Below are 27,410 nucleotides of genomic sequence, written 5' to 3' on the forward strand. Positions count from 1 at the left end.
AAATTTAAAAAAATTAAAAGTTATAAGCATCACAACGCAAAGAGGCAATTCCCCTAAAAAACAACAACTATCTTTGGGTTTGAAAGCCAGAACCTTAAAGAAGCACGCCCACTAAGTTTTTTATTCATTAAATGTTTACACTCACTGGCCACTTTATTAGGTACACCATGCTAGTAAGGGGTTGGACCCCCTTTTGCCTTCAGAACTGCCTCAATTCTTCATGGCAGAGATTCAACAAGGTGCTGGAAGCATTCCTCAGAGATTTTGGACCATATTGACATGATGGCATCACACAGTTGGCACAGATTTGTCGGCTGCACATCCCTGATGCGAATCTCCCGTTCCACCACATCCCAAAGATGCTCTATTGGATTGAGATCTGGTGACTGAGGAGGCCATTTGAGTACAGTAAATTCATTGTCATGTTCAAGAAACCAATCTGAGATGATTCGAGCTTTATGACATGGCGCATTATCCTGCTGAAAGTAGCCATCAGATGTTGGGTACATTGTGGTCATAAAGGGATGGACATGGTCAGCAACAATACTCAGGTAGGCTGTGGCGTTGCAACGATGCTCAATTGGTACCAAGGGGCCCAAAGAGTGCCCAGAAAAAATTCCCCACACCATGACACCACCACCACCAGCCTGAACCGTTGATACAAGGCAGGATGGATCCATGCTTTCATGTTGTTTACGCCAAATTCTGACCCTACCATCCGAATGTCGCAGCAGAAAACGAGACTCATCAGACCAGGCAACGTTTTTCCAATCTTCTACTGTCCAATTTCGATGAGCTTGTGCAAATTGTAGCCTCAGTTTCCTGTTCTTAGCTGAGAGGAGTGGTACCCAGTGTGGTCTTCTGCTGCTGTAGCCCATCTGCCTCAAAGTTCGACGCACTGTGCGTTCAGAGATGCTCTTCTGCCTACCTTGGTTGTAACGGGTGGCAATTTGAGTCACTGTTGCCTTTCTATCAGCTCGAACCAGTCTGCCCATTCTCCTTTGACCTCTGGCATCAACATGGCATTTCCGGCCACAGAACTGCCGCTCACTGGATTTTTTTTCTTTTTCGGACCATTCTCTGTAAACCCTAGAGATGGTTGTGCGTGAAAATCCCAGTAGATCAGCAGTTTCTGAAATTCTCAGACCAGCCCTTCTGGCACCAACAATCATGCCACGTTCAAAGGCACTCAAATCACCTTTCTTCCCCATACTGATGCTCGGTTTGAACTGCAGGAGATTGTCTTGACCATGTCTACATGCCTAAATGCACTGAGTTGCCGCCATGTGATTGGCTGATTAGAAATTAAGTCTTAACACACAGTTGGACAGGTGTACCTAATAAATTGGCCAGTGAGTGTATATATCTATGTAGTATGAGTGTATTTAATTTTAATGTATTAACATACTCACCTACCAATGCTCTCTCTCGGGTCCATCGTGGTTCTTCTATGCTTCTCAATAGTTAGGGAAAAATAATAAAATCAAAAAAAATGTATTTATTTCCATATTCCCATTAGGGCTAGGGTTAGGGCTAGGGCTAGGTGTGTGTTGCTATGTGAGACGGGGGCTTTACTCTATGTGTGAGCTGGAAGTCTCTTTTACAATGTGAACCTGTGGAGCCTTTTTCTGACGCTGTGCTCTGCATGATCCAGACAGTCTGCAGAGCAGTAATATCACTCAGAAGAAGAGAAGAACAGCACTGGACACCAGAGAGAGTAGCAGTAGGTGAGTATATTAATACCTTCACCATACATTACATGCATATATACACACATTTACAGAATAAAGAAACTTAATGGTAGTACTTCTTAAACCCCTTTCTTACTTCTGATGCAATAATCCATCCCTTTGCACTGGTCCTATTTGACCAGGGACAGATTATTACGTCATCGCGATCACCCGCGCACATGGGCTGTGTGCGGGTGATCACCGCCGAGTGTCAGCTGATTCTGACAGCTGACACCCGGCACCAAGTGTCAGGAACAGTCCTGCACCGCTCCTGGCACTTAAACCCCTCTAAATGCTACGATCAAATGCAATCGCATCATTCCGGGATTCGGCAGAGGGATGACAACCCCTCTGCCTTTGGATTGGAGACTCCGTGGCATGACACATTGTTCCAATTGTTGCCATGGTGACCCGACGACGTCATGCCGACATCTGGGTCACCAGACCTGGGAAACTTGCTGATCATGCGCAGTGCATGATCAGCAACTTTATCAGTGCAGAGCTGACAGTTTGTACAGCATGGGGATGCTGCTGCATCCCCATGTAGTAGAAGCAATCAGCCTGCAAAAAATTATAGTCCTATAGTGGGACAAAGTAAAACATTTTTTTTTAAAAAAGCAAACAATTTTTTTAATAATTGTAAAAATATTTTATTAAAAATAATAATAATAATAAAAAAATCAAAAGATATTGTATCTATTGTGAGGCAGTGACCCCGGTTACAGCTAGGGGGCACTGTATGTTCTCTCCAGGATATGCACGGAGGCGTATTGAGTCTATGAGGATGCATTGCGGTCACAGGCATAGCTGGGATTACAATGAGGAAGCAGTGGCCGATGTCACAGGTAAGGGTCGCTGTGTAGTCTCCCCAGAACATGCACAGAGGTGTATGAAGGCCATAGATGTGCATGGCAGTCACAGGAGTAGCTGTGACTGGAATGCAGACTGATAATAAAAATAAAGTTAGTCTTGGGCATGTTAGAGTCCAAGACAGAGGTAGGGAAAACCTGCTCTGGATGTTGTGTTTGAAACAGATTGCAGTGTGATAGTGTTGCAGTCTGTTCCATTCCGGATCCAGGTTTTCCATGTGGCTGAAAGCCACAGGTTTCTGTGATAAAAGCCCTGCAGGAAAGGGATAGAGAGATCTGAGTAGGTCTGAGTGCTTAGTGAGTCTCAGGTGTGTCAGGGCCAGAGAGAGGCCTTGCAACTCAACGCGTACACACAGATTCAAGTCATCCACGGTGACTGGTCTCAGATGAGGACAGTCATGTGCCCGGAGATGAACTGGAGGTGGATGTCCTGTGCCCGAAAGAAGACTGGCTTGTGTAATGATTGCAAAACAGGTGGATATGGTGCCTGGCTGCGATCCGGAGGATATCCTGGACTGTGTACATCTGTGTGAGTAAAGACACTGTGATGCAGCGGTGCAAGACACCCACGGGAACAAGTCAGAGGAGGACTAGTGTGTGTAGTGCCTGCAACATGTAATGCTGTGTGAATAGAGTCTTGAATACGTGCATATACACCCACGGGAACTAGACAGAGGAAGATTGACATGTTTAGTGTCTGTAAAATGAAAGATGCTGTATAATATATATTCTGCAAATGGTGTAACAGATACTAATTATATGCATTGAAGTTATATGCGCTTGTGTGGATTGGACTTTTATGTGTGAAGATAACACATTAAAGAGACTTTTGTGTTTGAATTTTGTGGGTCACTACCGCTTCACTGCATATGGTGCTACCGCTGCCTTACACTATAAATAAGGAAAAAGATGCGACACTCACCCAGATTTGCAGTGCAGTGTTTCTTTATTCCACCATTAAAGGTCACACAATAAAGGACGGGCAGATAACATGAGGCATGCGGGGAAAAAAGCGGGGTGAGTGCCGCATCTTTTTCCTTCTTTTACAAATTTAGCATGTTTTTTCTGATGCGGAGCACCGTTACTCCCAGCAGTGTTTTACACACTGTGTGCCTATGATTGATCCTCGACTTGTTGCTGGTGGATTAGAGCCTTGGTGCCGTTCATCTGGGCTTTCTTTAAATTGAATTACACTATAAATAAACATTTCTATGAAAAAAAATATAAACAATAAAAGTACACATATTTGGTATCTCCGCTTCTGCAACAGCTCGACCTATAAAACTGTCCCACTAGTTAACCCCTTTAGTGAACAACAGAAGAAAATAAATAGAAAACAATGCTTTATCATTATACTGCCGAACAAAAAGTTGAATAAAGCGCGATAAAAAGATGGATTTAAATAAACATGGTACCGCTGAAAACGACATCTTGTCCCGCAAAAAAACAAGCTGCCATACAGCTCCATCAGCAGAAAAATAAAAAGTTATAGCTCTCAGAATAAAGCGATGAAAAATAATTATTTTTCTATAAAATAATTTTTATTGTGTAAAAGCACCAAAACATAAAAAATATATATAAATGAGGTATCGCTGTATTTGTACTGACCCAAAAAATAAAACCCCTTTATCAATTTTGCCACACATGAAACAGCATAAACCCCACCTCCCCCCCAAAAAAATCCTGAATTGCTTGTTTTTGTTCATTCTGGGTCCCAAAAATCAGAAAAGAAAGCGATGAAAAAATCTAATGTAGCAATAAAAACATCAACTCGTCCCTCAAAAAACAAGACCTCACATGACTCTGTGGGCCAAAATATGGAAAAATTATAGCTTTCAAAATATGGTGATGCAAAAACAATTTTTTTGCAATAAAAAGTGTCTTAGTGTGTGACAGCTGCCAAACATAAAAACCCAATATAAATCTGGTATCAGTGCAATCGCACAGACCTGAAGAATAAAGATGCCTAATCACGTATACCGCACGAGGAACTGCATAAAAATAAATAAAATCAATTCTTCACATGCTGTTGATTTTTTCACTCTGCCTCCCAAAGATCGCAGTAAGGCCCGGCGCGCATTTATCCTGTGCTCTGCGCTGAGGGCTTGCACTGGGGTTTCCGTGTAAATCTCTGAAATACGTGATTCAGATGGAACCTCTGGTGGGAGATTCCCCATAATGAGGCAGATGGAGACACTGTGGACACCATCTGACCTATGATCCGGTGGTGTCCGTCTCGTTAGGACTGCAAAACAGTGCTGTCGGCCACAGTTTTGTGCACTCCTGAAAAGAAGGACACCGCTGAACAGAGGCCAGACAGAGTCCAGCGTAACTCTGCAACCTCATTATAGTGAATGGATCACTTGGGGGTTTCATCTGAATCATGTCACTAGTACTGTACAGCTACATATGGGATATTGTCACGTTGAGTAGAAATTGTGGGACAAATTATGGTGCCTCTTTTACCCAATTCTTGTGTGAAAATGTAAAATCTCGGGCTAAAAAAAGTTTGGTGGTAAAAATGTAGTTATTTTTTCTTCACGATTAAATGGTATAAAATTCTGTGACACACCTGTGGTGTCAATATGATCACTGCATCCTTATATGAATACATTGAGAGGTGTAGTTTGTAAAATGGGGTGATTTATGAGGGGGTTCTGCTGTTCTGGCACCTCATCGGCTCTCCCAGTGGGTCATGGCACCTGCAAGCCATAACAGTAAAATCTGGCGCTCCTTGCTTTCTGAGCTTACATTGTGCCTGAAAAATATTTTCCAATTACATGTAGAGTATTCAGGGCCCCCAGCTAGCAGCACATCATGCAGCTGCTATGGGACCCCTGTGAGGCAGGGGGGTCCGCCTGCCACCCCCGCCACCGCATTGAACTATACCGGCATCATAGACACCGGTACAGTTCAAAGCAATGATGGAGGAGAGAGCGTCAGCTGACGTTCCCTCTCCCATCATTCCCCGCTCTGCCTCTGACACTGCGGGTGTGCGATGGCGATGACGTCATCGCGCACTCACTATGCACCAGGCAGTGACAGGAGCCGGGAGCAGCATGGGCACGAGGAGAGGTGAGGAGTGAGGTTTTTTTTTAAATGTAACAGTGAGTACTGTCTGGAATATGGGGCCATTCTTGAGGGAGCTATATACCATGTGGGACTGTGCTGTATACCATGTGGTGCTGTGCTTATATACCATGGGGCTGTGCTATATACCATGTGGGACTGTGCTATATACCATGTGGGGCTGTGCTGTAAACCATGTGATGCTGTGCTATATACCATGGTGCTGTGCTATATACCATGTGGTGCTGTGCTATATACCATGTGGTGCTGTGCTATATACCATGTGGTGCTGTGCTATATACCATGTGGTGCTGTGCTATATACCATGGTACTGTGCTATATACCATGTGGTGCTGTGGTATATACCATGGTACTGTGCTATATCAGGATACAAATCCAGCTCACCAGACATAGCATTCCAACATCGGAGCACGAGACCGCTGTGTCAAAGCGCACAATCCAAGGCAATGAGAAAAAATTTGTCCAGCTCCACGATGTAGTGAAAAATATTCTTTATTCACTCAATAGAAATGAGGTTTAAAAGCCAGCATGAGTTACAAGGCATGATTAAGAGTGCTTAGCCACTCGAAACGCGTAGATCGATCGCATGCCTTGTAACTCATGCTGGCTTTTAAACCTCATTTCTATTGAGTGAATAAAGAATATTTTTTACTACATCGTGGAGCTGGACAAAGTTTTTTCTCATTGCCTTGTACTGTGCTATATACATTGTGGTGCTGTGCTATATACTATGGTGCTGTGCTATATACCATGTGGTGCTGTGCTATATACCATGTGGGGCTGTCCTGTATGCCATGTGAGGCTGTGCTGTATACCTTGTGGTGCTGTGCTATATACTATGTGGGGCTGTGCTATATACCATGTGGTGCTGTGCTATATACCTTGTGGGGCTGTTCTGTATACCATGTGAAGCTGTGCTGTATACCATGTGGTGCTGTGCTATATGCCATGTGGTGCTGTGCTATATGCCATGTGGTGCTGTGCTATATACCATGGTGCTGTGCTATATACTGTGTGGGGCTGTGCTGTATACCATGTGGTGCAGTGCTATATACCATGTGGTGCTGTGCTGTGTACCATGTGGGGCAGTGCTGTGTACCATGTGGGGCAGTGCTATATACCATGTGGTGCTGTGCTATATACCATGGTGCTGTGATATATACCATGTGGGCTGTGCTGTATACCATATGGTGCTGTGTTATATACCATGTGGTGCTGTGCTATATACCATGGTGCTGTGATATATACCATGTGGGGTGTGCTGTATACCATTTGGGGCTGTGCTATATACCATGTGGGCTGTGCTATATACCATGTGGGGCTGTGCTGTATACCATGTGGGGTTGTGCTATATACCATGTTGGCTGTGCTATATACCATTTGGGGCTGTGCTGTATACCATTTGGGGCTGTGCTATATACCATGTGGGCTGTGCTATATACCATGTGGGCTGTGCTGTATACCATATGGTGCTGTGTTATATACCATGTGGTGCTGTGCTATATACCATGGTGCTGTGATATATACCATGTGGGCTGTGCTGTATACCATTTGGGGCTGTGCTATATACCATGTGGGCTGTGCTATATACCATGTGGGGCTGTGCTGTATACCATGTGGGGTTGTGCTATATACCATGTGGGCTGTGCTATATACCATGTGGGCTGTGCTGTATACCATTTGGGGCTGTGCTATATACCATGTGGGCTGTGCTATATACCATGTGGGGTTGTGCTATATACCATGTGGTTCTGTGTTATATGTTACGCAGCTGTGCTATATACTATGTGGCTGTGTTATATACCATGGGGGGTACATTATAAATTATATTCTATGGGGGAGGCTGTGTTATATAATATGGGGGTTACATTATATTCTACGGGGGGCTGTATTATATTTTTTATATTTTATGGTTCTATGATTCTATGATTCTATGGGGGATGACTGCATCATACTCTATGATGGGGCTACATTATACTATACGAGGAGGCTACATTGTATTCTATGGGGGGCTGCATTATATTCTAAGTGGGGCTAGATTATATTGTATGGGGTCTTCATTATACTTTATGAGGGGGCTACATTATATACTATTGGGCCTGCATTATACTATATGAGGAGGGTGCCATTGTATTATATGGAGGGGCTACATTATACTATATAAGGGGCTGCATTGTATTCTATGGGGGGCTGCATTATACTCTCTGAGGGGGCTGCCATATATTCTATATGAGAGGGACTGAATTATATTCTATGGGGGGGTTTCATTATATTCTGTGGGGTGGCTGCATTATGGTCTAAGGGGTGGCTGCATTATACTATAAGAGGGGGGCTGCATTATATTCTATGGGGGTTACATTATATTGTATGGTGGGGCTGAATTATACTCTGGGGTGGCTGCATTATACTCTGTGGGGTGGCTGCATTACGCTCTATCGGGTGGCTGCATTATACTGTATCGAGGACTATGGGGAATACATTATACTATAAGAAGAACTATGGGGTGCATTATACTATGGAAAGTGAATTGTACTACAAGGATGACTGGCGGTGTATTATACTATATGGAGCACTATGAGGAGTGTATTATACTATATGGAGGACTGAGTGTATTTTAATATATGGAGGGCTATGAGGAGTGTATTATACAATATGGAGCACTATGAGGAGTGTATTATCCTATATGGAGGACTATGAGGAGTGTATTATACTATATGGAGGACCTTGAGGAGTGAATTATACTATATGGAGGACTATAGGGAGTGTATTTTACTATATGGAGGACTGAAGAGTGTATTATATTATATGGACGACTATGGGTCACATTTTATTATATAGAGGACTATGGGGTGTAACCTGTAGATGTGCTGCTGATAACATGATACTGTATGGGGACAGATTGAGCCAATAGTGATTGTCCTGTTCCCATCATTCTTTCTCAGATGGTGGAAAGAGGCCGGGAAACAAGTGTTGAACGACTTCAACATTGTTGATCACACTCATTTAGCGGCCTGAACTCAGCGCATGTAAATACAATCGAAATGGTTCTGTTTGATGTACAATATGTTAGCATTTGGGGTCCCATTTTAAGCTTTGCCTAGGGCCCCACTTTGCCAAAAACCGGCCCTGAGGGTATTGGTGCACTCATGAAAAAATGGACCTCAGTTTGTTGGAAAAAAAATTCCTATTAGCCCTTAGAAAAATTAAAATCTTGGGGCTAAAGCAACATTTTTGTGAGGAAAATGTGATTTTATTATTTTCATGGCTCAACATTATAAACTTCTGTGTAGCACCTGGGGGTTCAAGGTGCTCATCACACATCTAAATACAATCCTTAAGGGGTCTAGTTTCCAAAATGGGGTCACTTGTGGGGGGTTTACACTGTTTAGGCACATCAGGGACTCTGCAAATGGGACATGATGTCCGCTAATAATTCCAGGAAATTTTCCATTCAAACAGTCAACCAACACTCCTTCCCTTCTGAGCCCTGCCGTGCGTCCAAATAGTAGTTTTCTCCCTCATATTGGGTATCAGCTTACTCAGAAGTAATTGCACAACAAAATGTATGGTGCAATTTCTCCTCTTACCCTTATGAAAATACAATATTTTGTGTTAAAACATATCTGTGGGGAAAATTTGATTCTTTTTTATTTTTATGGCTCAACGTTATAAACTTCTGTGAAGCACCAAAGAGTTCAATCTGCTCACCACACATCTAAATCAGTTTCCTGAGGAGTCAAGTTTCCAAAATGGTGTCACTTGTGGGGGATTTTCACTGTTTAGGCACATCAGATTCTCTCAAAACGTGACATGGGGTCCGCTAATTATTACAGCAAATTTTGCATTCAAAAAGTCTAATGGCACTCCTTCCCTTCTGAGCTCTGCTGTGCACCCAATCAGTGGATTTCTCCCTCATATGGAGTATCGGCATGCTCAGGAGAAATTACTCAACTTTTGGGGTCCATTTTTTCCTTTACAGTAAGAAGTCTACCATGGTGTTTGCTAAGTAGATGCTAATGCAGTAGCTCATAATTATTTGCAATATATCACTGAAAATTTATGCTCAACTAAGTTGTTTCATATTTTATTTGTTTCTCTTGCATTTTTTCTCTTTAGAACTGCAAGATGTGAATGTCATGATTTTCCTTGGTCTTGGATTATTATTTGGATTCTTAAAAAAGTTTGGATTCAGTGGAATTGCTTTTAACTTTTTGAATGGAGTGATAGGATTGCAGTGGGCCATTATTTTAGATACCTTAATATTTAAGAATTCCACTGAAATACAAAACATCGGCATAAACAGGTATGTTATATCACGTGTTTAACACTTTCAAATGTTTTCCCTATAATGTATTATACTAGTGACAAAAGTACATAGATAATATATTTATGCAGTTTGACTATCTATCTATCTATCTATCCCATATCTATCTATCCCATATCTATCTATCTATCTATCTATCTATCTATCTATCTATCTATCTATCTATCCCATATCTATCTATCTATCCCATATCTATCTATCTATCCCATATCTATCTATCTATCCCATATCTATCTATCCCATATCTATCTATCTATCTCATATCTATCTCATATCTATCTATCTATCCCATATCTATCTATCTATCTCATATCTATCTATCTATCCCATATCTATCTATCTATCTATCTATCTATCTATCTATCTATCTATCTATCTATCTATCTATCTATCTATCTATCCCATAACTATCTATCTATCTACAGTATCTATGCCATATCTATCTTTCTATTTATCCATCTATTTATCTATGTATTATTTCTCTATTTGTCTATCTAAGGGTGTGTGCACACGCTGCGGATTCCGCAGCGGACCCGCAGCAGTTTTTGCTGCGGTGTACAGTACCATTATTCCCTATGGGAATACAAAACCGCAGTGCAGATGGTGCGGATTTTTCCGCGCGGTTTTTCTGCGGTTTTGAAACTGCAGAAAGAATTGACATGTCAATTCTTTCTGCGGATTCCGCTGCGGTTTGCCATCTCCTCCATTGTGGAGATGAAAAACCGCAGGGCAAAACCGCAGAGCAATCCGCAGGTAAAACCGCAGGTCTTTTGACCTGCAGATTTACCTGCAGATTTTACAAAATCCGCGCTGCCAAATCCGCACCACAATCCACAGCGTGTGCACGTAGCCTAAGAAAAATAATGGAACAGCACCGTTAAAGGGAATTCAGGGTGCGAGGACCTCCAAAGAAATATTCATTTGTAGAAGTAATATAAAAAGAAAAAAGTAGGCAGTACTCCAGTACATAATGAAAAAAATGGATTTTATTAGTCCATATGGTGTGGCAACATTTCGGATGTGGCCAGCCTATCTCAAGCCAATGGAGTGTCTCAAAGGAGTGTTAGACACAATGGTCCACAAATATTCATCTTCATTATTTTCTTGCACCATAAATAAATAAAAAACAGGAATTTTATACTTGACACTAAAGAACTGAATGTGAAAAGAATGTACAATGCTTATTTTTACTTGACACTAAAGAACTGATTGTGAAAAGAATGTACAATGCTTATTTTTGCAAAAAAAGAAAAGATTTCTATATATTGCACTTATTATATTGTCTCATTCACAGCTTAAAAAATGGACTGATGAGTATTTTTCCAGTCTTGATCTCATATGGAGCTGTTTTAGGAAAAGTGAACCCTCTTCAATTGGTCATAATGACAATCCTTGAATTGCCTGTATTTACCGCAAACAGATACATTATGAAACAGTATCTTATGGTAAGAGACACCTGTGATTAAAAAAAAATAAAAATAAGCCGTAATGTCCACAATGAAAAGCTGACAGTATTTTATTTAATCTAAGGTTTTCTATTTTGTGTAGTGGTATAACACAAACCGAATGAACCTCATCTTCAAATTTGTAAATTTCCACTGTGTTGAGTAGTGAATTCTAGAATATCTTTAAAGTTGATCATGACCGCCACATGATAATAGACAATGAAGTCATTTCAAGGTCTATGATGGCAGTGAGTTTGTTAATATGGCAACCTCTTCAAACTGCATATATGGGCAGGAGAGTCTTTGATAGCTAAATCCATTGACACCTTTATATCTTCTACCTGTTGCTGCGTTACCATTACCAAAATTATCATTTTAATGCATATGCATTCTGACCAGAAACCACAGGTGGCATCACGAATCACTACATAAACTTTATCCCCACTCATTTCTACCCCTTTTACATGACCGCCTGAGGCCACGGACCGGGTCACTGCCACTGTGACATTTCCCATTGAAGATAATGGGCCCAGAGCCGAGTATCCCACGGCCTCTGGGGCGCGTCATGCACATTCCCTCAAAGTCTGTTTTTGTTTTTTCGTGTAAAAGTGTCCACTTTTTCTGTGGCTGTTGGATCAGGCGAACACGTTCAGGAAAAAACAAAACATGTGGAATTCATTTGAACTCCATCCCTGTCATTGCAATCTATAGTTCTATAGGGGATTCAGGCAGAACCCACTGGGGCGCAGTAAAGAAAGTGCGAACAGGCTCTCATGTACAACACAGGCGTTAGACATAAAATGCTGATCCCTATTATGGTGACACTACAATTGCAGAACTATATATGCAACACATATACACAGATACACACCATACATGTACACATTATATATACTTTATAAATAGAGAAACATACACTATATATACAGTATACAGGCACACACAGTATGTACAAGCACATATATAAGGTATATACACAGAAACCTTCAGTTTATATACAGTATGCTCACACAGTATGCTGTAGTTTATACATATATTTACACAATATAGTGCACACATGCAGTATACATATATAATATACAGTACACATACATACTATATACTGTATGTACAAGCATACATATTGTGATAAAACACTCCGGGATCGCCTTTGCTGGGGTCAAAGGTCACGTGCGTTCAGCATGAAACTCAGGCGCAGAGCTGGGATTCGGGTGTAACTGACACTGGGTCAGGTTTATTAACAGTGAAAGCAATGCAAAAGGAAATAAACCATAAAACAAATCCTTGCCTATCCGGCACTAACTAAACAATGGACAACCTAACTACCAACTGGCGGGCTTCTCCCGTCCAGCCAAACCACAGTTGCAGTGGGCACTGCTTTCACTCACGTGTGTGTCTCTCACACAGACAGGCTCTCTGTGTTCCCAGGCTGAGACACTCACACAACCACCTTGCATCCTTTTATATCCACCTCCCATTATCCATTAGTAAGCAGGTGCGATACTGACCAGACTAGGCCACATAGGAAAGGAATCTGGGCGAGATATACCTGCCCTCATCCACTATTCCCACATGATTCTCACAATATATACACACATGCACCACAGATACTATATACACATATTCAGACACACAAAGATACACATATATGCCAGGTCCTGCTGCTTCCCTTGGGCAGATCCCAGGACATAGGAGCAGCCATGATGAGTAGGAGGGGACACAGACACCGCCAGGGTGCATGCATCTTCCTGCCCCTAGTCTGGCCTCTGCTGTTCTGTGAGACGACCCCTCCCTCTCAGTCTCAGCTTCTAAACTGACACTGCAGGGAGAGAGTGGGGATGGAGGGGCGTTTGGGAGAGACGCTCAAGGACTACAGAGGATGCACAGCATTATTCACTGTAAGTAATGCTGTAAACAGTCAGTGCACTTCATAAAGGGGCTGTAGACACAGGGGGTCCCCTTTGTGAGTGGGGGCCTTAGGCAGCTTCCTTGTCTGCCTGCCCTGTAGGTAAATAGCACCCCATTCCTTCCGAGTCTCTCCATATGGCTAAGCAGTACTGTACAGCCACATGTGGGGTATTGCCACGTTCAGTAGACATTGTGGGACAAAATTTGGTGCCATTTTTACCCACTTCTTGTGTGAAAATGTAAAATCTTTGGCTAAAACTACATTTTGGTGGTAAAAATGTAGTTATTTTGTCTTTACTGCCCAATGGTATAAAATTCAGTGACACACCCATAGTGTCAATATGATCACTGCACCCGTAGATGAATTACTTGAGAGGTGTAGTTCATAAAATGGGATCACTTATGGGGGGTTCTGCTGTTCTGGCACCTCATGGGCTTTCCCAGTTGGTCATGGCATCTGCAAGCTATAACAGTAAAATGTGGCACTCCTTGGCTTCTGAGTCTTGCACTGTGAGTAAAAAATATTTCCTGATTACATGTAGGGTATTGGCACACTCTGGAATAAATGGATTTCAGTTTGTTGTAAAAAATTTCCTATTAACCCTTAGAAAAATTAAAAACTTGGAGCTAAAACAACATTTTAGTGGTAAAAATGTAATTTATTCCTTCTTCACCACTCAGTGGTATAAAATTCGATGAGGCACATGTGGTGTTAATATGATCACTGTACCCCTAAATAAATTCATTTGGGAGTGTAGTTTGTAAAATGAATTCACATATAGGGGGTTTCTGTTGTTCTGGCACCTCAGGGGCTCTGACAATGTGACATGGCACCCTCAAACCATTCCAGCAAAATCTTAACTCCAATTTGGTGCCTCTTTACTTCTGAGCTTTGCACTGTGTCTCAAAAGTAGTATTCCCCTATACATGGGGTATCGGTGTACTCAAGAGAAATTGCATAACAACTTTTGGGGTCGAATTTCTCCTGTTAGGCTTGGTAAAATAAAAAATTGGGGGGAAAAAAGATAATTTTTGAGGAAAAATATGATTTTTATATTTTCACTGCTCTACGTTATAAACTTCTGTGGAGCACTTGGGAGTTCAAAGTTCTCACCACACAACTAGATAAGTTCCTTGGGGGGTCTAGTTTCTAAAATGGTGTCACATGTGGGGGTTTCCACTGTTTAGGCACACAGGGGCTCTGCAAATGCGACATGGCATCCGATCTCAATTCCAGCAATTTTGTGTTGAAAAAGTAAAATGGCGCTCCTTCCCTTCAGAATTCTGCCATGCGCTGAAACAGTGGTTTACCTCCACATATGAGGTATCAACATATTCAGGACAAATTGCACATCTTTTAGGGTATGTGCACACGTAAGCATTTTTTTCGCGGTTTTACCAAATAAAATGCTTAAAAACGCTTAAAGGAAGAATCCCATTCATTTTAATGAATTCCGCACTTGCTCTGGAAAAAAACGCACAAAAAAACGCGCATTTTCTGGGAAGGAGTCCGGTTTTCATGCAGAAATTTTCTGCATACGTGTGCACATAGCCTTAGGGTCCAATTTCTCCTGTTACCCTTGGGAAAATAAAAAATTGTGGGAGAAAGATCATTTTTGTGGAAATTTTATTTTTTATTTTTACGGCTCTACGTTATAAACTTCTGTGAAGCACTTGGGGGTTCAAAATGCTCACCAAACATTTAGATAAGTTCCTTGGGGGGTCTAGCTTCCAAAATGGTGTCATTTGTGGGGAGTTTCCACTGTTTAGGCACATCAGGGGCTCTCCAAACGCGACATGGTGTCCGATCTTAATTACAGCTCCCTTCCGAGCGCTGGCATGCGACCAAACAGTGGTTTATCCCCACACATGGGGTGTCAGTGTACTCAAGACAAATTGCACAACAACTTCTGGGGCCTAATTTCTCCTGTTACCGTTGGGAAAATAAAAAATTTTAGATGTGAAGTAAATTTTTTGTGGAAAAAAGTTAAATGTTCATTTTATTTTAAACATTCAAAAATTCCTGTGAAGCACCTGAAGTGTTAATAAACTTGTTGAATGGGATTTTGAGCACCTTGAGGGGTGCAGTTTTTAGAATGGTATCACTTTTGGGTATGTTCTATCATATAGACCCCTCGAAGTGACTTTGAGGCTATGTGCCCACGTTAGCGTTTTTAAACGCTCAGGAAACTGATCCCCTTCCCAGAAAATGGGCGTCTTTTTTCCATTTTTTTGCACAAAAGACACGCGTTTTCTGGGAACATTGGGGAAGGCTAAAAACGCTCAGCAACGCAGAAATTAATGAGCATGCTGTGTTTTTAGCTGCTAAGCGATTCTTGAGCGTTTAAAAACGCATGCATTGGCACAAAAAGCCAAAAATGCTTGCAAATTAATTTAAAGCTTCTTTTAAGCGTTTCTGTAGCGTCTGAGCCGGCACAAACGCTGCGGAAACGCTTAAAAAAAGCAACGTGGGCACACAGCCTAAATGTGATGTGGTCCCTAAAAAAATGGTGCTATAAAAATGAGAAATCTCTGTTCAAAATTTAACCCTTTAACTTCCAAAGGCTATGTGCACACGGTGCGTATTCTGCTTTGGAATTTTCAGCGCAGATTTACTAAATCCGTGGGTCAAATGACCTGCATTTTTCCTGCGGATTTAGTGCATTTTTTGTGCAGTTTTACTGCATGTTTTGTGCGGTTTTCCACCTGCGTATTTCTAGAATGGAGCAGGTGGAAAAATGCAGCAAAACCGCACAAAAGAAGTGACATGCTGCATTTTTCATTGGCACCAAATCTGTGTGGAAAAAAACACAGCATGTGCACTGCGGATTTTGTTTTACATAGCCTATAATGATACTGTACATCACATGCAGTTCTGCTGCGGATCCGCAGCAGAATCCGCATCGTGTGCACATGGCCTAAGAAAAAAATAATTGGGGTTCCAAAATTGTGCTTCTGTAAAGTAGACATGTGGGAAATGTTACTTATTAAGTATTTTGGGTGACCTATCTCTGCTATTTAAGGGCATGAAAATTCAAATTACCAGGATCCATGGAAGCATTCCAGAGTCATTACCTCATAAAGTGACAGTGGTCAGAATTGTAAAAATTGGCCTGGTCATTAACATGCAAACCAGCCTTGCGGGTAAAGGGGTTAAAGGGAACCTGTCAGCAGGATTGTGCACAGTAACCTACAGACAGTGTCTTTATTTGTAGTTTTGAGTTAATGATATGCTTGTGCTGCGCGGCGGCCTGTGGGGGGGTTCTTCATGTGGTGCTCTGCTTAGTTATGTATCTGTATGGCTTATGACAGGTCACTGATTATTATATACATTGAAATAAAAAATAACTTTCAGCAGGCAGGCGCCAGTGGCAGGGCCTGCGCTGCAGCATGATCGCCTGTATAATGTGCATTAAATTGTTTTATTTAGTCTTATACATTGATTCTGAAAAAAAAAACTTTCTCAAAATGGCACCGGACGCGCCTGCACAGTAGCATCTATCATTGATCCGATAGATGCTACTGCGCAGGAGCCACCTGTGCCATTTTGCTATGGAATAGAGGGAAAAAAATTGTCTGCACCAAGATGGTGCAGCTGGTGCATACTCAATGGAAGCAACAACCACAAGATGAATTTCATCCACCTAGGTATCATTTTAATCAGTATAACGGCGCCATCCTGACACTGTCTGTAGGTTACTCGGCACAATCCTACTGACAGGTTCCCTTTAAAGATATGGCTTTACATGTGATTTAAAGTTGCACGGTGATAACACAATGTTATCCTTTCCATACACCCTAAAATCTTGTTTGCAGTTGCAGCTGCTGCTTGACATTAAGTGCTGCTTTTTAGATTTCTTGTAATCAAAATATCCAAGTCCTTCTCATGTTCTTTAGCCTCTAGTATATTTTCATTTAATGTACATGCAGCAATAAGATTACCCCAGCCTAAGTACATTATTCTACATTTAGTAATACTATACAATTCCATGTTTTTGACCATGCAGACATATTTTCTAGATAGACTGTACAATATTACAGAACAAAGTCAGTTTATATTATCTTAGAAAGTTTTGCATCATCAGCTAAGACTTAAGCCCCCGATACACACTGCGATATCACTAGCAATATCGCTGTAAAGTCACCGATTTTGTGTCGTAGCAGCGATATTGCTAGCGATATCACTGCATGTGATAGTTACCTCCGACCGGCTCCCCCGCTGATTATCGGTGATCGCGCGAGAAGCTCCTGGACCATTCCTCGTCGGTCACTTCCTGCGGCGCTTCCTGCTGTGACGACGAGCAACGCGTGGAGCCGGGTGGGAGGATGCAGGATCACCGCGTCTGACAGGTAAGTAGCGACCCCCGTCCCCAGCGATGTCGCTGGTGAGATCTGCCTGTGTGGCAGCTCACTAGCGACCACTTAGCGATGCACCAGCGATCCTGACTGCGTCATATCGCTGGTCGGGATCGCTGGTGAGTCGCTAGGTGTAACGGTACCCTTACACTTTACAATCCCTTCCAGAAGGTCATTAATAAAGAGATGAAAAAGAATCGGTCCTAGCACAGATCCCTGCAGTTTTCATTGTTGACTATATCCCACTTAGAGAATGTACCGATTACAACAACTCTTTGTTTCTTGTACCCCAATCAGTTTTTTACCCTCTGCGTATAGTGTCCCCTAGACCCTGCTTCTGCTGCTTCTATTGCAACATTTTTCTGTTTCAATACATGTGCTTTTTTTTTTTTATAGATTTTACGCGATCTTAAAATGTTTTACTTTTCTCAAATAATTTCTCCTATAATATTAAATATTATGTTTATAACTAATTCATGGTTTTATTAAGTTTATATTTGCTTTGTACTTTTTAGATGACTAATCATACTACTATGATGCATGGCCACATTTTTGGGGCATATTTTGGGCTTGCCGTGTCATGGACAATGATACTTCCGCTAACTGGAAAAAAAGCCAGTGAAGAGAATGAGAAATTGACACCATTCTCAGAATTATTTTCCATTTTGGGTAGGTGAGAACTTAATTACTGTCTCATTAAAGTCTAAAATCTTTAAATGTGTTTAAATAAAATGTTCCTGTGCTGAGATAATCTTATAAATGTGCCCCTGCTGTGTACTGTGTAACGGCTGTGTCTGACCGTACAGGGACATGGTCTGATCATACGACATCTCCTGGGCAGGGGAGGAAGCAATAGAGAGGATACAGACATTACAGCACAGGATCACAGCTGCTGCTCTATGTGAGGTAAAACATTTCACTGCCTGTTTTTAAATAATGTTTTACTTCAAAGAAAGGATCCTCTCTGATCCCATGCTGTCCTGTCTGTATACTCTTTTACATCCTCCTCCTCCCAGGAGCTGTGGTATGATCAGACCTTGTTCCTGCACGGTCAGACACAGCCATTACACAGTACACAGCAGGGGCACATTTATAAGATTATCTCAGCACAGCGACATTTTATTTAAACACATCCAATTGTGGAAATTATTACTATTGCAAAACCTATTGAATAAAATGAACTTGTCATGGTTTGAACAGGGTTCTTGCCCTGCACTCACAGGGTTAAGTGTTCGTGGCCTCTTTCTGGATCTGGGAGGGGTATTTATACTCACTCTTTACCAGGGTTCTCTGTCAGCTATACTGTTGTTCTGGTGTGTCTGACCCCCGGTGTGCGTGTGTTCTGCATTGCTTGTTTGCTTCCCGTGTATGACCCGGCCTGTTCCCTCACTCTGTACTCCGTCTCTCACTTTGGTACTATTGTCTTCTCCGGTTCTGACCTCCTGGCTTGGCTATCGTTACTCCATTACAGTTTGTCCCTATTGTACCGTCTATTGCCCATTCTGGTTTTCTGACCTATTGCTACATCCTGACTATCCTTTCTGTCTAAACCCTGTGGTACTGTATTTCTATCTTGTTCTTTGACCCTGGCTTCATCTGGTTTCTGTCTCTGTCTATGCCCCTTGGTAACATTGTCCCGTAGTTACCTTTCTAGGAGTTTCCCTGCAGCTCCTAGATCTGTGGAGCTTAGGCCACGCCCCCAGCAGTCATGTGCTTCAGGTCCTGATGCTCTGAAGCACTCATCCGTCACCGCTGCTGCCCTGCTCCACAGGTATCTTTGAGTACTGTCTTTGTACTCAGGACATCCGCACTGGCTCAGTGAGCAAGTGCAGTGCGGTGTTCCTGACAGAACTTTTGAGACACATCCATCAGGGGTACTCAGAATCTGGTCGGCAGTTCTTTGGGGAAGTCACGGGGCTGTGACCCGAATGCGTGGCCCTGGCTGTGCCGTAAAATGGGGAATATGTATATGGGATTTAACATGATGCCACCTGTGTTGTTCAGCAACGGATGGCCGACGCTGCTAAAGGAGACTGCTGGGGCTGATGGTGACGCAGCTGGGATGTTCTGCTCCCCACAGGTGGAGCTTTGTGTATCTTGTGGTGCAGGACTCGGGGCGCAAGAGATCACTGGAGGACACAAGGGCTGTAGTTTTCTTTTCCTTTACTTGATGGTTGATAGTACAAATGGGGGCACAGGTAACAGATAGTAATGGAGAGCCAGACAGCCTGGAGGCAATTTTGGATACCCCTGACCAGGTAGGTACGGAGGCCTTCCTTCTGTGCTTTCCTCCCTTTTTCCTCACTGCCTAATAGCTAACCTTCCTGTTGCTAACTGTCTCTCTCTGTTTTAAAAACAAACCATTACCCGCTTGGCAGGCAGCTCGAGCCTATCATAGGTGCCGCTCCTTTGTGTCGGCTCCAGGCTCTGGTATGCTGCTGTGCCACCGGCTATTAGATCGGGCCAGGAGACCTGCAGTTCCCTGCCCTCAGGATTTAGCTGCTGGGACTTCAGGGAAGCAATGCCAGAACAATTGGGTTTAGGTCAGGGCTATGGCTGAGCCAGTCAAGAATGGTCACAGAGTTGTTCTGAAGCCACTCCTTTTTTATTTTAGCTGTGTGCTTATTGTCATTGTCTTGTTGGAAGATGAACCTTAAGTCAAGTCTGAGGTCCAGAGCACTCTGGAAGAGGTTTTCATCCAGGATATCTCTGTACTTGGCCGCATTCACGTTTCCTTCAATTGCAACCAATTGTCCTATCCCTGCAGCTGAAAACATCCCCATAGCATGATGCTGCCTCTACGTTTCACTGTTGGGATTGTATTGGGCAGATGATGAGCAGTGATTGGTTTTCTCCACACATACCGCTTAGAATTATCACCAAAAAGTTCTATCTTCATCTCATCAGAGCAGAGAATCTTATTTCTCATAGTCTGGGAGTCCTTCATGTGTATTTTAGCAAAGTCTATGCTGGCTTTGATATGTCTTGCACTGAGGAGTGGCTTCTGTCGGGCCACTCTGCCATAAAGGTACGACTGGCAGAGGGCTGGAGTGATAGTTGACTTTGTGGAACTTTCTCCCATCTCCCTACTGCATCTGTGGAGCTCAGCCACAAAGATCTTGGGTTCTTCTTTACCTCTCTCACCAAGGCTCTTCTCCCAAGATTGCTCAGTTTGGCTGGACGGCCAGGTCTAGGAAGACTTCTGGTGGTCCCAAGCTTCTTCCATTTAAGGATTATGGAGGCCACTGTGCTCTTGGGAACATTGAGTACTGCAGAAATTCTTTTGTAACCTTGGCCAGATGTGTGCATTGCCATAATTCTGTCTCTGAGCTCCTTGGCCTCTTGTCTGACAGGCACTGTGAGCTGTGAGGTCTTATATAGACAGGTGTATGCCTTTACAAATAAAGTCCTATCAATTTAATTAAACACAGCTGGACTCCAAAGAAGAAGTAGAACCATCTCAAGGAGGATCACAAGGAAATGGACAGCATGTGACTTAAATATGAGTGTCTGAGCAAACGGTCTGAATACTTATGAGTAGGGATGAGCGAGTACTGTAGTATTTGGACTCGCTGTACTCGTTACGAGTACCTCCTAATACTCGAGTACTCGTAACGAGTACCGAGTCCAATGTAAGTCTATGGGAAATGCGATTAATGGGCGGGGACTGTGATGGACTGGGCGGGGACTGTGCGAAGACTGTGCCAGGCTATGGGGGACTGTGCTGGCCTGTGCGGGGACTGTGCCAAGCTATGCGGGACTGTGCTGGCCTGTGCGGGGACTGTGCCGGGCTGTGCGGGACTGTGCTAGCCTGTGCGAAGACTGTGCCATGCTGTGCGGGACTGTGCAGGGCTTTGCAGGTACTGTGCGGGACTGTGCTGGGCTGTGTGTGGACTGTTGTGGGCCGTGCTGGGCTGTGCGAGGACTGTGCCATGCTGTGCGGAACTGTGCAGGGCTGTGCGGGGACTGTGTGGGCTGTTGTGAATATTGTGAGGCGAGTAGTGAAATACTCGCGAGAATTCGAGTACCGAATCCTCACGAGTATGCTCGTTCATCCCTACTTATGACCATGTCAGTTTTTCTTTTTTAATAAATTTTCAAAAACTTCTGCATTTCTGAATTATTTCAGTCAAAATGGGGTGCAGAGTGTACATTAATGAGGAAAAAAATTAACTTGAATTTACCAAATGGCTGCAATGAAACAAAGAGTGAAAAATTTAAAGGAGTCTGAATGCTTTCCGTACCCACTGAATCTAGTGTCTTAGACTGGTTTCACATTTGCGTTTCAGTGCGCAGGGATTATGCAGGAACATGCGTTTGCGTGTGTTCGCATGCGGATACGTACGTGCGTCGTTTTGCAGTGTGCGGCGGTGCGCGGCTAATGCAACATGTTGCATTTTTTGAGGCGTCAAAAATCCGCAATGCATATGTGCATGAGTGCGTTAAAACAATGCATTACTGTCAATGGGAATTCATTGGAACACAAGGACATGCGTATGCATGCGTTCGAAAAGCATGCATACTTCTGACTGAACATGTCCAGAAAGTTGTTTTCAGCCATACCTCCAACAAGCTCCAACACAGCATCAGTGGCAGAATCCGCCAGCATCTTTCCCAACATCTTAAGAACTTGGATACCAGTCTAGTCACCAAGTGACCTATCCACCACCACAACAACCTCTGGACATTAGAACTGCTTCAACAGTACCCAGCTACACCATGCAGCCTAGTGCCACAGCCCAGCCTTCCACTTCCACCATGCAGCCGAGTGCAGCAGCACAGCCTTCCATTTCTACCACACAGCTGAGTTCAGCACCCCAGGAACAGGAAAAAAAAACACCCAGGCTCCAGCAAAACGAAGGCCAGGAAAAGAAAAGTTGTGACAAAACATTACCCACTCCTTCCACCCTCACCTCTGAATGTGTCTCCACTTCCAAGTCTCTCCCCACTTTCCCTTTGTTCTATCCCATCCAATGTGTCAAAACCTTCCAACTTGTATACCAGTACTAATGTATCCTCTTCCCCCATTGTGTCCTCTGCCAATGTTTCTGACCCAATCATCCAATTGACTGCCACTTCCCCTGTAACAACTTCCCCAACTACACCTAGCCAACTTCACAGCCCGACACCCCCAGAATGTAACTCCCTCCCGCAGATCCCAAAAGTTAATCCCTTTTTTTTCTTTTTTGTTATTTATTTGTCAAATTTCCTCTTGGTGTTATGTTTGTTAATAAAAATTATTTTGATTCACAATACCTGTTACCCTGTGTTTTCTTTTATCTCTTTATTTAAACATGTGTGTATTGTTGAGTGAAGTATTAACGGGTATTACAGTAGAGGTGTTTATTATTAAAGTTACAGTCAAGGTGTTAGTATTAAAGTCAGCAAAAATTACAGGTACATAACATTACAGGTACATTTTACTTATCGGCTTAAACCATTTCATCTTGCCATGCCAATATCCGAAACAAAGTAGGCAGCAAATTTATCCCTCATTTGTGCAACTTCCACTGTAGTCCTCAGAGGGTGATCTTGGTAATCCTGCAATGTGGTAGTAACAGGTTCGTCAAGTTCTAATTGTTGTTGCTCTTCCACCCGGAAGTAATTGTACCAAACAACACACGCTTTCACAACCTCAACAATTGTCTCAATTTTTAGATTGATGGCTGTTCCCAAAATGCGCCATTTAGATACCAGCAATCCAAAGGCACACTCCACAGTTCTTCATGCCCTTGTCAGTCGGTAGTTGTAAATCCTTTTGGTGTGATTCAAGTCCCGATATGAGTACGGTTTTATGAGGTTGGCACAAATTTGAAATGCCTCATCCCCAACCACAACAAATGGCATTGGCGGTCCTTCAGTGTTCGGAAGAGGTCGTGGCTGTGGAAAATTGAAATCATTAGCATACAAATGCTGTCCCATGTCAGTGTTTGAAAGTCTGTGAGTCATTTCCTTATCCAAATGAGCCAATGTCCACCGCGACAAATAGACAGTCAGAATCTGCAATCGCCATGAGAATAATGGAAAAGTATTTTTTGTAATTGAAATACTCGGATCCACTGCCAGTAGGTTTCACAATCCTAATGTGTTTGCTGTCCACAGCCCCCAACCAGTTAGGAAAATTACAAATGTCCTGGAATTTTGCATCATTTTCCAGCCAGAGTTCAGTTGTGGGTTGGGGGAGGAATTTTTCCTGCAGAACATCACATAAAGCACGACAGGTGTCTCCAATAATCCCAGAAAGCGTGGACACTCCAATTCGGAATTGAAAATGTAGAGATGATAAGGTCTCTCCGGTAGCCAGGAATCTGCCGAACAGAAAATGGAGAAAAAATTAAGTATGTGGCTTTTATAACAATAATAACGACATGTGTTTGTTTATCAAAATGACATACCTCAGGGTCACCAACAGATGTTGCTCAGCAGGAATTGCTTGACGTAGCCTTGTGTCATGCCTGGTGATGGATCCTCTGACACGTAGCAGCAAGTCATTGAAGCTCTGTTCCGACATTCTCGTGTACTCGAAAAACTTCTCCGGGTTTTCACGCAGCTCAGTGTACAAGGAGTGGTAGGCTCCAAGGCTCTCTTGGACTTCAACGATGGTGTGCTTCCAATAGCGATGACGACGTCTTCTCCGTTTTTCTCTTCTTCTGTCTTCTTCACAAGCAAAAGTAAAGGCAAGAGCTAATTTCAATGACAAATCAAGATGAAGAAGGAAGCTCTCCACGCTAAGATCCATCTTGAAGTTGGATACAGCAGCAAAAGATGAGGATTTCATCTGTGCAGTGTGTCTATATATAGAAATCCCATGAGACACGCTCATTGGGTGTCTGGTGTCAAGGAATCTCTACTGGAAAAGCATTGGAAATATCGAACGCATGTGCAGAAACAACGCAAACGCATGCCAAAATGCATACAAATGCATGCACATGCAGCGTTTTTTTCCTATCATGCGTAAGATGATGCGAATAAAAACGCTGCATAAACATGCGTTTTGCATGCATGTTTGCATATGCTTGCGCATGCGGATGATACGCTGTGGACTCAAACGCTAATGTGAACCTAGCCTTAGGCATACATCAGCAGAGTAAACATCAGTAACCATCTAAATTAGGATCCCCGAGGAGTAACTACCTATCTCAAAAAGTCTTCATGATTAGTACAAAATCCTTTGTCCCGGCATTGCTCTTTATGGCCAAAGGGAATCATATGCCGCATTATTGGCGCTTCTGCAATCATATATACCAAGCCAGCACCCAAAATAGTAACACTAATCAACGGATCAGTATGGGGGGGTGTAAGGATGTGTATAACAGATTCAGTGCAAAAATAGTGATAATGATACCTAGAAAAAAAGCACCAAAGAGAACCAATGTACCAAAAAATACAAGACTTTATTGAAGTAACGATAAGACACAAATTAAAATAGTAAGAACAAATCACAGGGAGTGGACAATGATAAGCCAAAAAAACGATGGACCATGGTAATGATCAGGAAACACAACCAAACACAAAGTAACAAACTGCATACATGCAGGTCAGCTCAAAAGTGCATAGTGCAAGTGCGATCTAATGTGCCATCATATATACCAAAGATATAAAATGCATCAAAGAGTACAAAATGTACTGGAATCACAGAGAAGATTCAAAACGGCACATAGACATAATAAGAGGAATGTACAGTATAAGAGCAAAGACCATTGAGTGAGGTAATGATGTGCCAAGGAATTACCTGCAAAACCATGGTACCACCCACCCCACCGCGCGGTTCGGCGCAGTACTGTCATGATCCAGCGTGGATCTGACAGATCAAATGGATAAGTGAACTTTTTTTTCCTTTGGCTTGGTGCCAAAGTGGTGTGATTGCCCCCTGTGGCCATTAGAATTATTACACGTGGTGTCGTTCATTCTAAGTTGCCCCGGTGGTGGTGAGTGGTAGTGCACTTTAGTTTCTTTGGTTTAGTGCACGTAATTATAAATCAGGTGTGAGGCTCTTTAAAAGAGTTCAGGTGGGTTTGATGACTGTTGTTGATATTGTGAGTTTGTCATTTGGGAAGGAAGCCTGGGTGATGAAGGAGCTGAACATGAGTCCTGCGCAGGCAAGCCAGAGGGGACGAGTGGCAGCTAGGTGGTCTGCAAGAAGGGTTGACATGGCGTGGTGGAGTCACAGTTTATGGTGTCGGCAGGAAGTGCTTGCAAGGCTTGGTGGAGTGATGACTATGGAGAGAGTTGCACTCAGCATGCAGGACTTGGTTGCTGAGAGCTGGACTCAAGCATGCTTGACTTTTTGGGCAGGAGCTGAACTCCTCTTTGGGACTCTGTTACTGGACAGCTGCAACTGGTGGTGGACTCTGCTCCAAGGCTGCACTATGGTGAAGGATCCAGTTATGGTGATGGATCCGGGTGGAGGTGAAGATGCACACAGGTGGTAGGCTCTGTTGCTAGGAGCGTACGCAGCAGAGCAAAGCTAAGTGGTGTTTCCCCTGTATTTACATTTTCCCTCATGTGTGTTTAGTGCAGTGGTGGGATTAGTTTCTGCACCGACCAATTCCCTAGTGAGGGTTTAGGTTCAGGGTCAGCTAGGGTTTTTAGGTTCCTGTGCGTCGCCCGGTGTGGAACCGGCATAGGGAACATTAGGAGTGCAGGGACACTGGCTCAGGGGAGTACAGGAGGTCTCCACTTCCCTATTCCCTATTGCAGGGCCCACCATTGTTAATGTTACCCAGGTTCCCCTTTATTTAAATTCGCCTTACTGGAGGCGGGGTTTCCAGACTACTTTATATATACATGTAATATCTAAATTCGCCAGTTGGAGGCGGTGTATCCAGCTGCACGTCCTATTATTTAAATTCGCCCAACTGGAGGCGGTGTATCCAGGGTCACGTGTGTCATATGGGTTTGCCTTGAGGTACTCGCTGCGTCCAGACACACGTGACCGTGACTGTCATGATCTGAATTTGATCTGACAGTTTTAAATTGCACAGGGTGAACTTTCTTTACTTTGGCAAGTGCCAAGTGACTTGACTGTCCCCGGTGGTGGTTAGTGGTATCGCACTTTAGGTTTAATGTGCACGTAATTATGAATCAGGTGTGGGGCTCTATAAGTGAGTCTCAGGGTGTGCAATCACTGCTGGTGATATTGATTGATTCTTTCTGAGTTTGTGAAGCCTGGGTGAACATGGAGCTGAAGAGGAGTCCTACACAGTCAGCCAGAGGAGACGAGTGGCAGCTAATGGTGTCTGCGGGAATTGCTGGCATGGCGTGGAGGAGTCGCAGTTTATGGTGTCGGCGGGAAGTGCGTGCATGGCTTTGTGGAGTGGCGACTATGGAGAGAGTTGCACTTGGCATGCTCGACTTGGTGGTCGAGAGCTGGACTCAAGCATGCTTAGAATTTTGGCAGAGGCTGACTCATCCTTGGGACTTTGTTATTGGACTGCTGCAACTGGAGATGGACTCTGCTCCAAGGCTGCACTATGGTGTAGGATCCAGGATGGTGATGGATCCGGGTGGAGGAGAAGACGCACACAGGTGGTGGGGCTCTGTTGCAGGAGCATAAGCACAGAGCCTAAAGCTAAGTGGTGTTTCCCCCTGTATTGTCTTCTTTCCTCATGTGTGTTGTTAGTGCAGTGGTGGGATTAGTCTCCGCACCGACCAATTCCCTAGTGAGGGTTTAGGGTCAGGGCGAGCA

At 43.2% G+C, this 27,410-nt stretch overlaps 1 protein-coding gene across 3 annotated transcripts in view; it reads left to right on the top strand.

Moving 5' to 3' along the window:
* RHCE (Rh blood group CcEe antigens) overlaps positions 1–27,410 on the top strand; it is a 153,099-nt gene that overhangs the window by 41,847 nt on the left and 83,842 nt on the right. For 2 of the 3 annotated variants that reach the window (XR_012231584.1, XM_073572320.1), the window contains exons 2-4: positions 9,806–9,992; positions 11,308–11,458; positions 18,238–18,391. Coding sequence is in view for 2 of the 3 variants with exons in the window: in XM_073572320.1 (XP_073428421.1) it covers positions 9,806–9,992; positions 11,308–11,458; positions 18,238–18,391 (492 nt within the window). In the remaining variant the exon portion in view is untranslated. Of the gene's footprint in view, positions 1–2,892; positions 3,129–9,805; positions 9,993–11,307; positions 11,459–18,237; positions 18,392–27,410 lie in introns of those variants that run through there. The other variant, XM_073572332.1, reaches the window with a different exon arrangement.

This window comes from Dendrobates tinctorius, unplaced genomic scaffold (genome assembly GCF_039654945.1).
Source record: "Dendrobates tinctorius isolate UK_male_01 unplaced genomic scaffold, ASM3965494v1 ptg000007l, whole genome shotgun sequence".
Classification (NCBI taxonomy): Eukaryota; Metazoa; Chordata; class Amphibia; order Anura; family Dendrobatidae; genus Dendrobates; species Dendrobates tinctorius.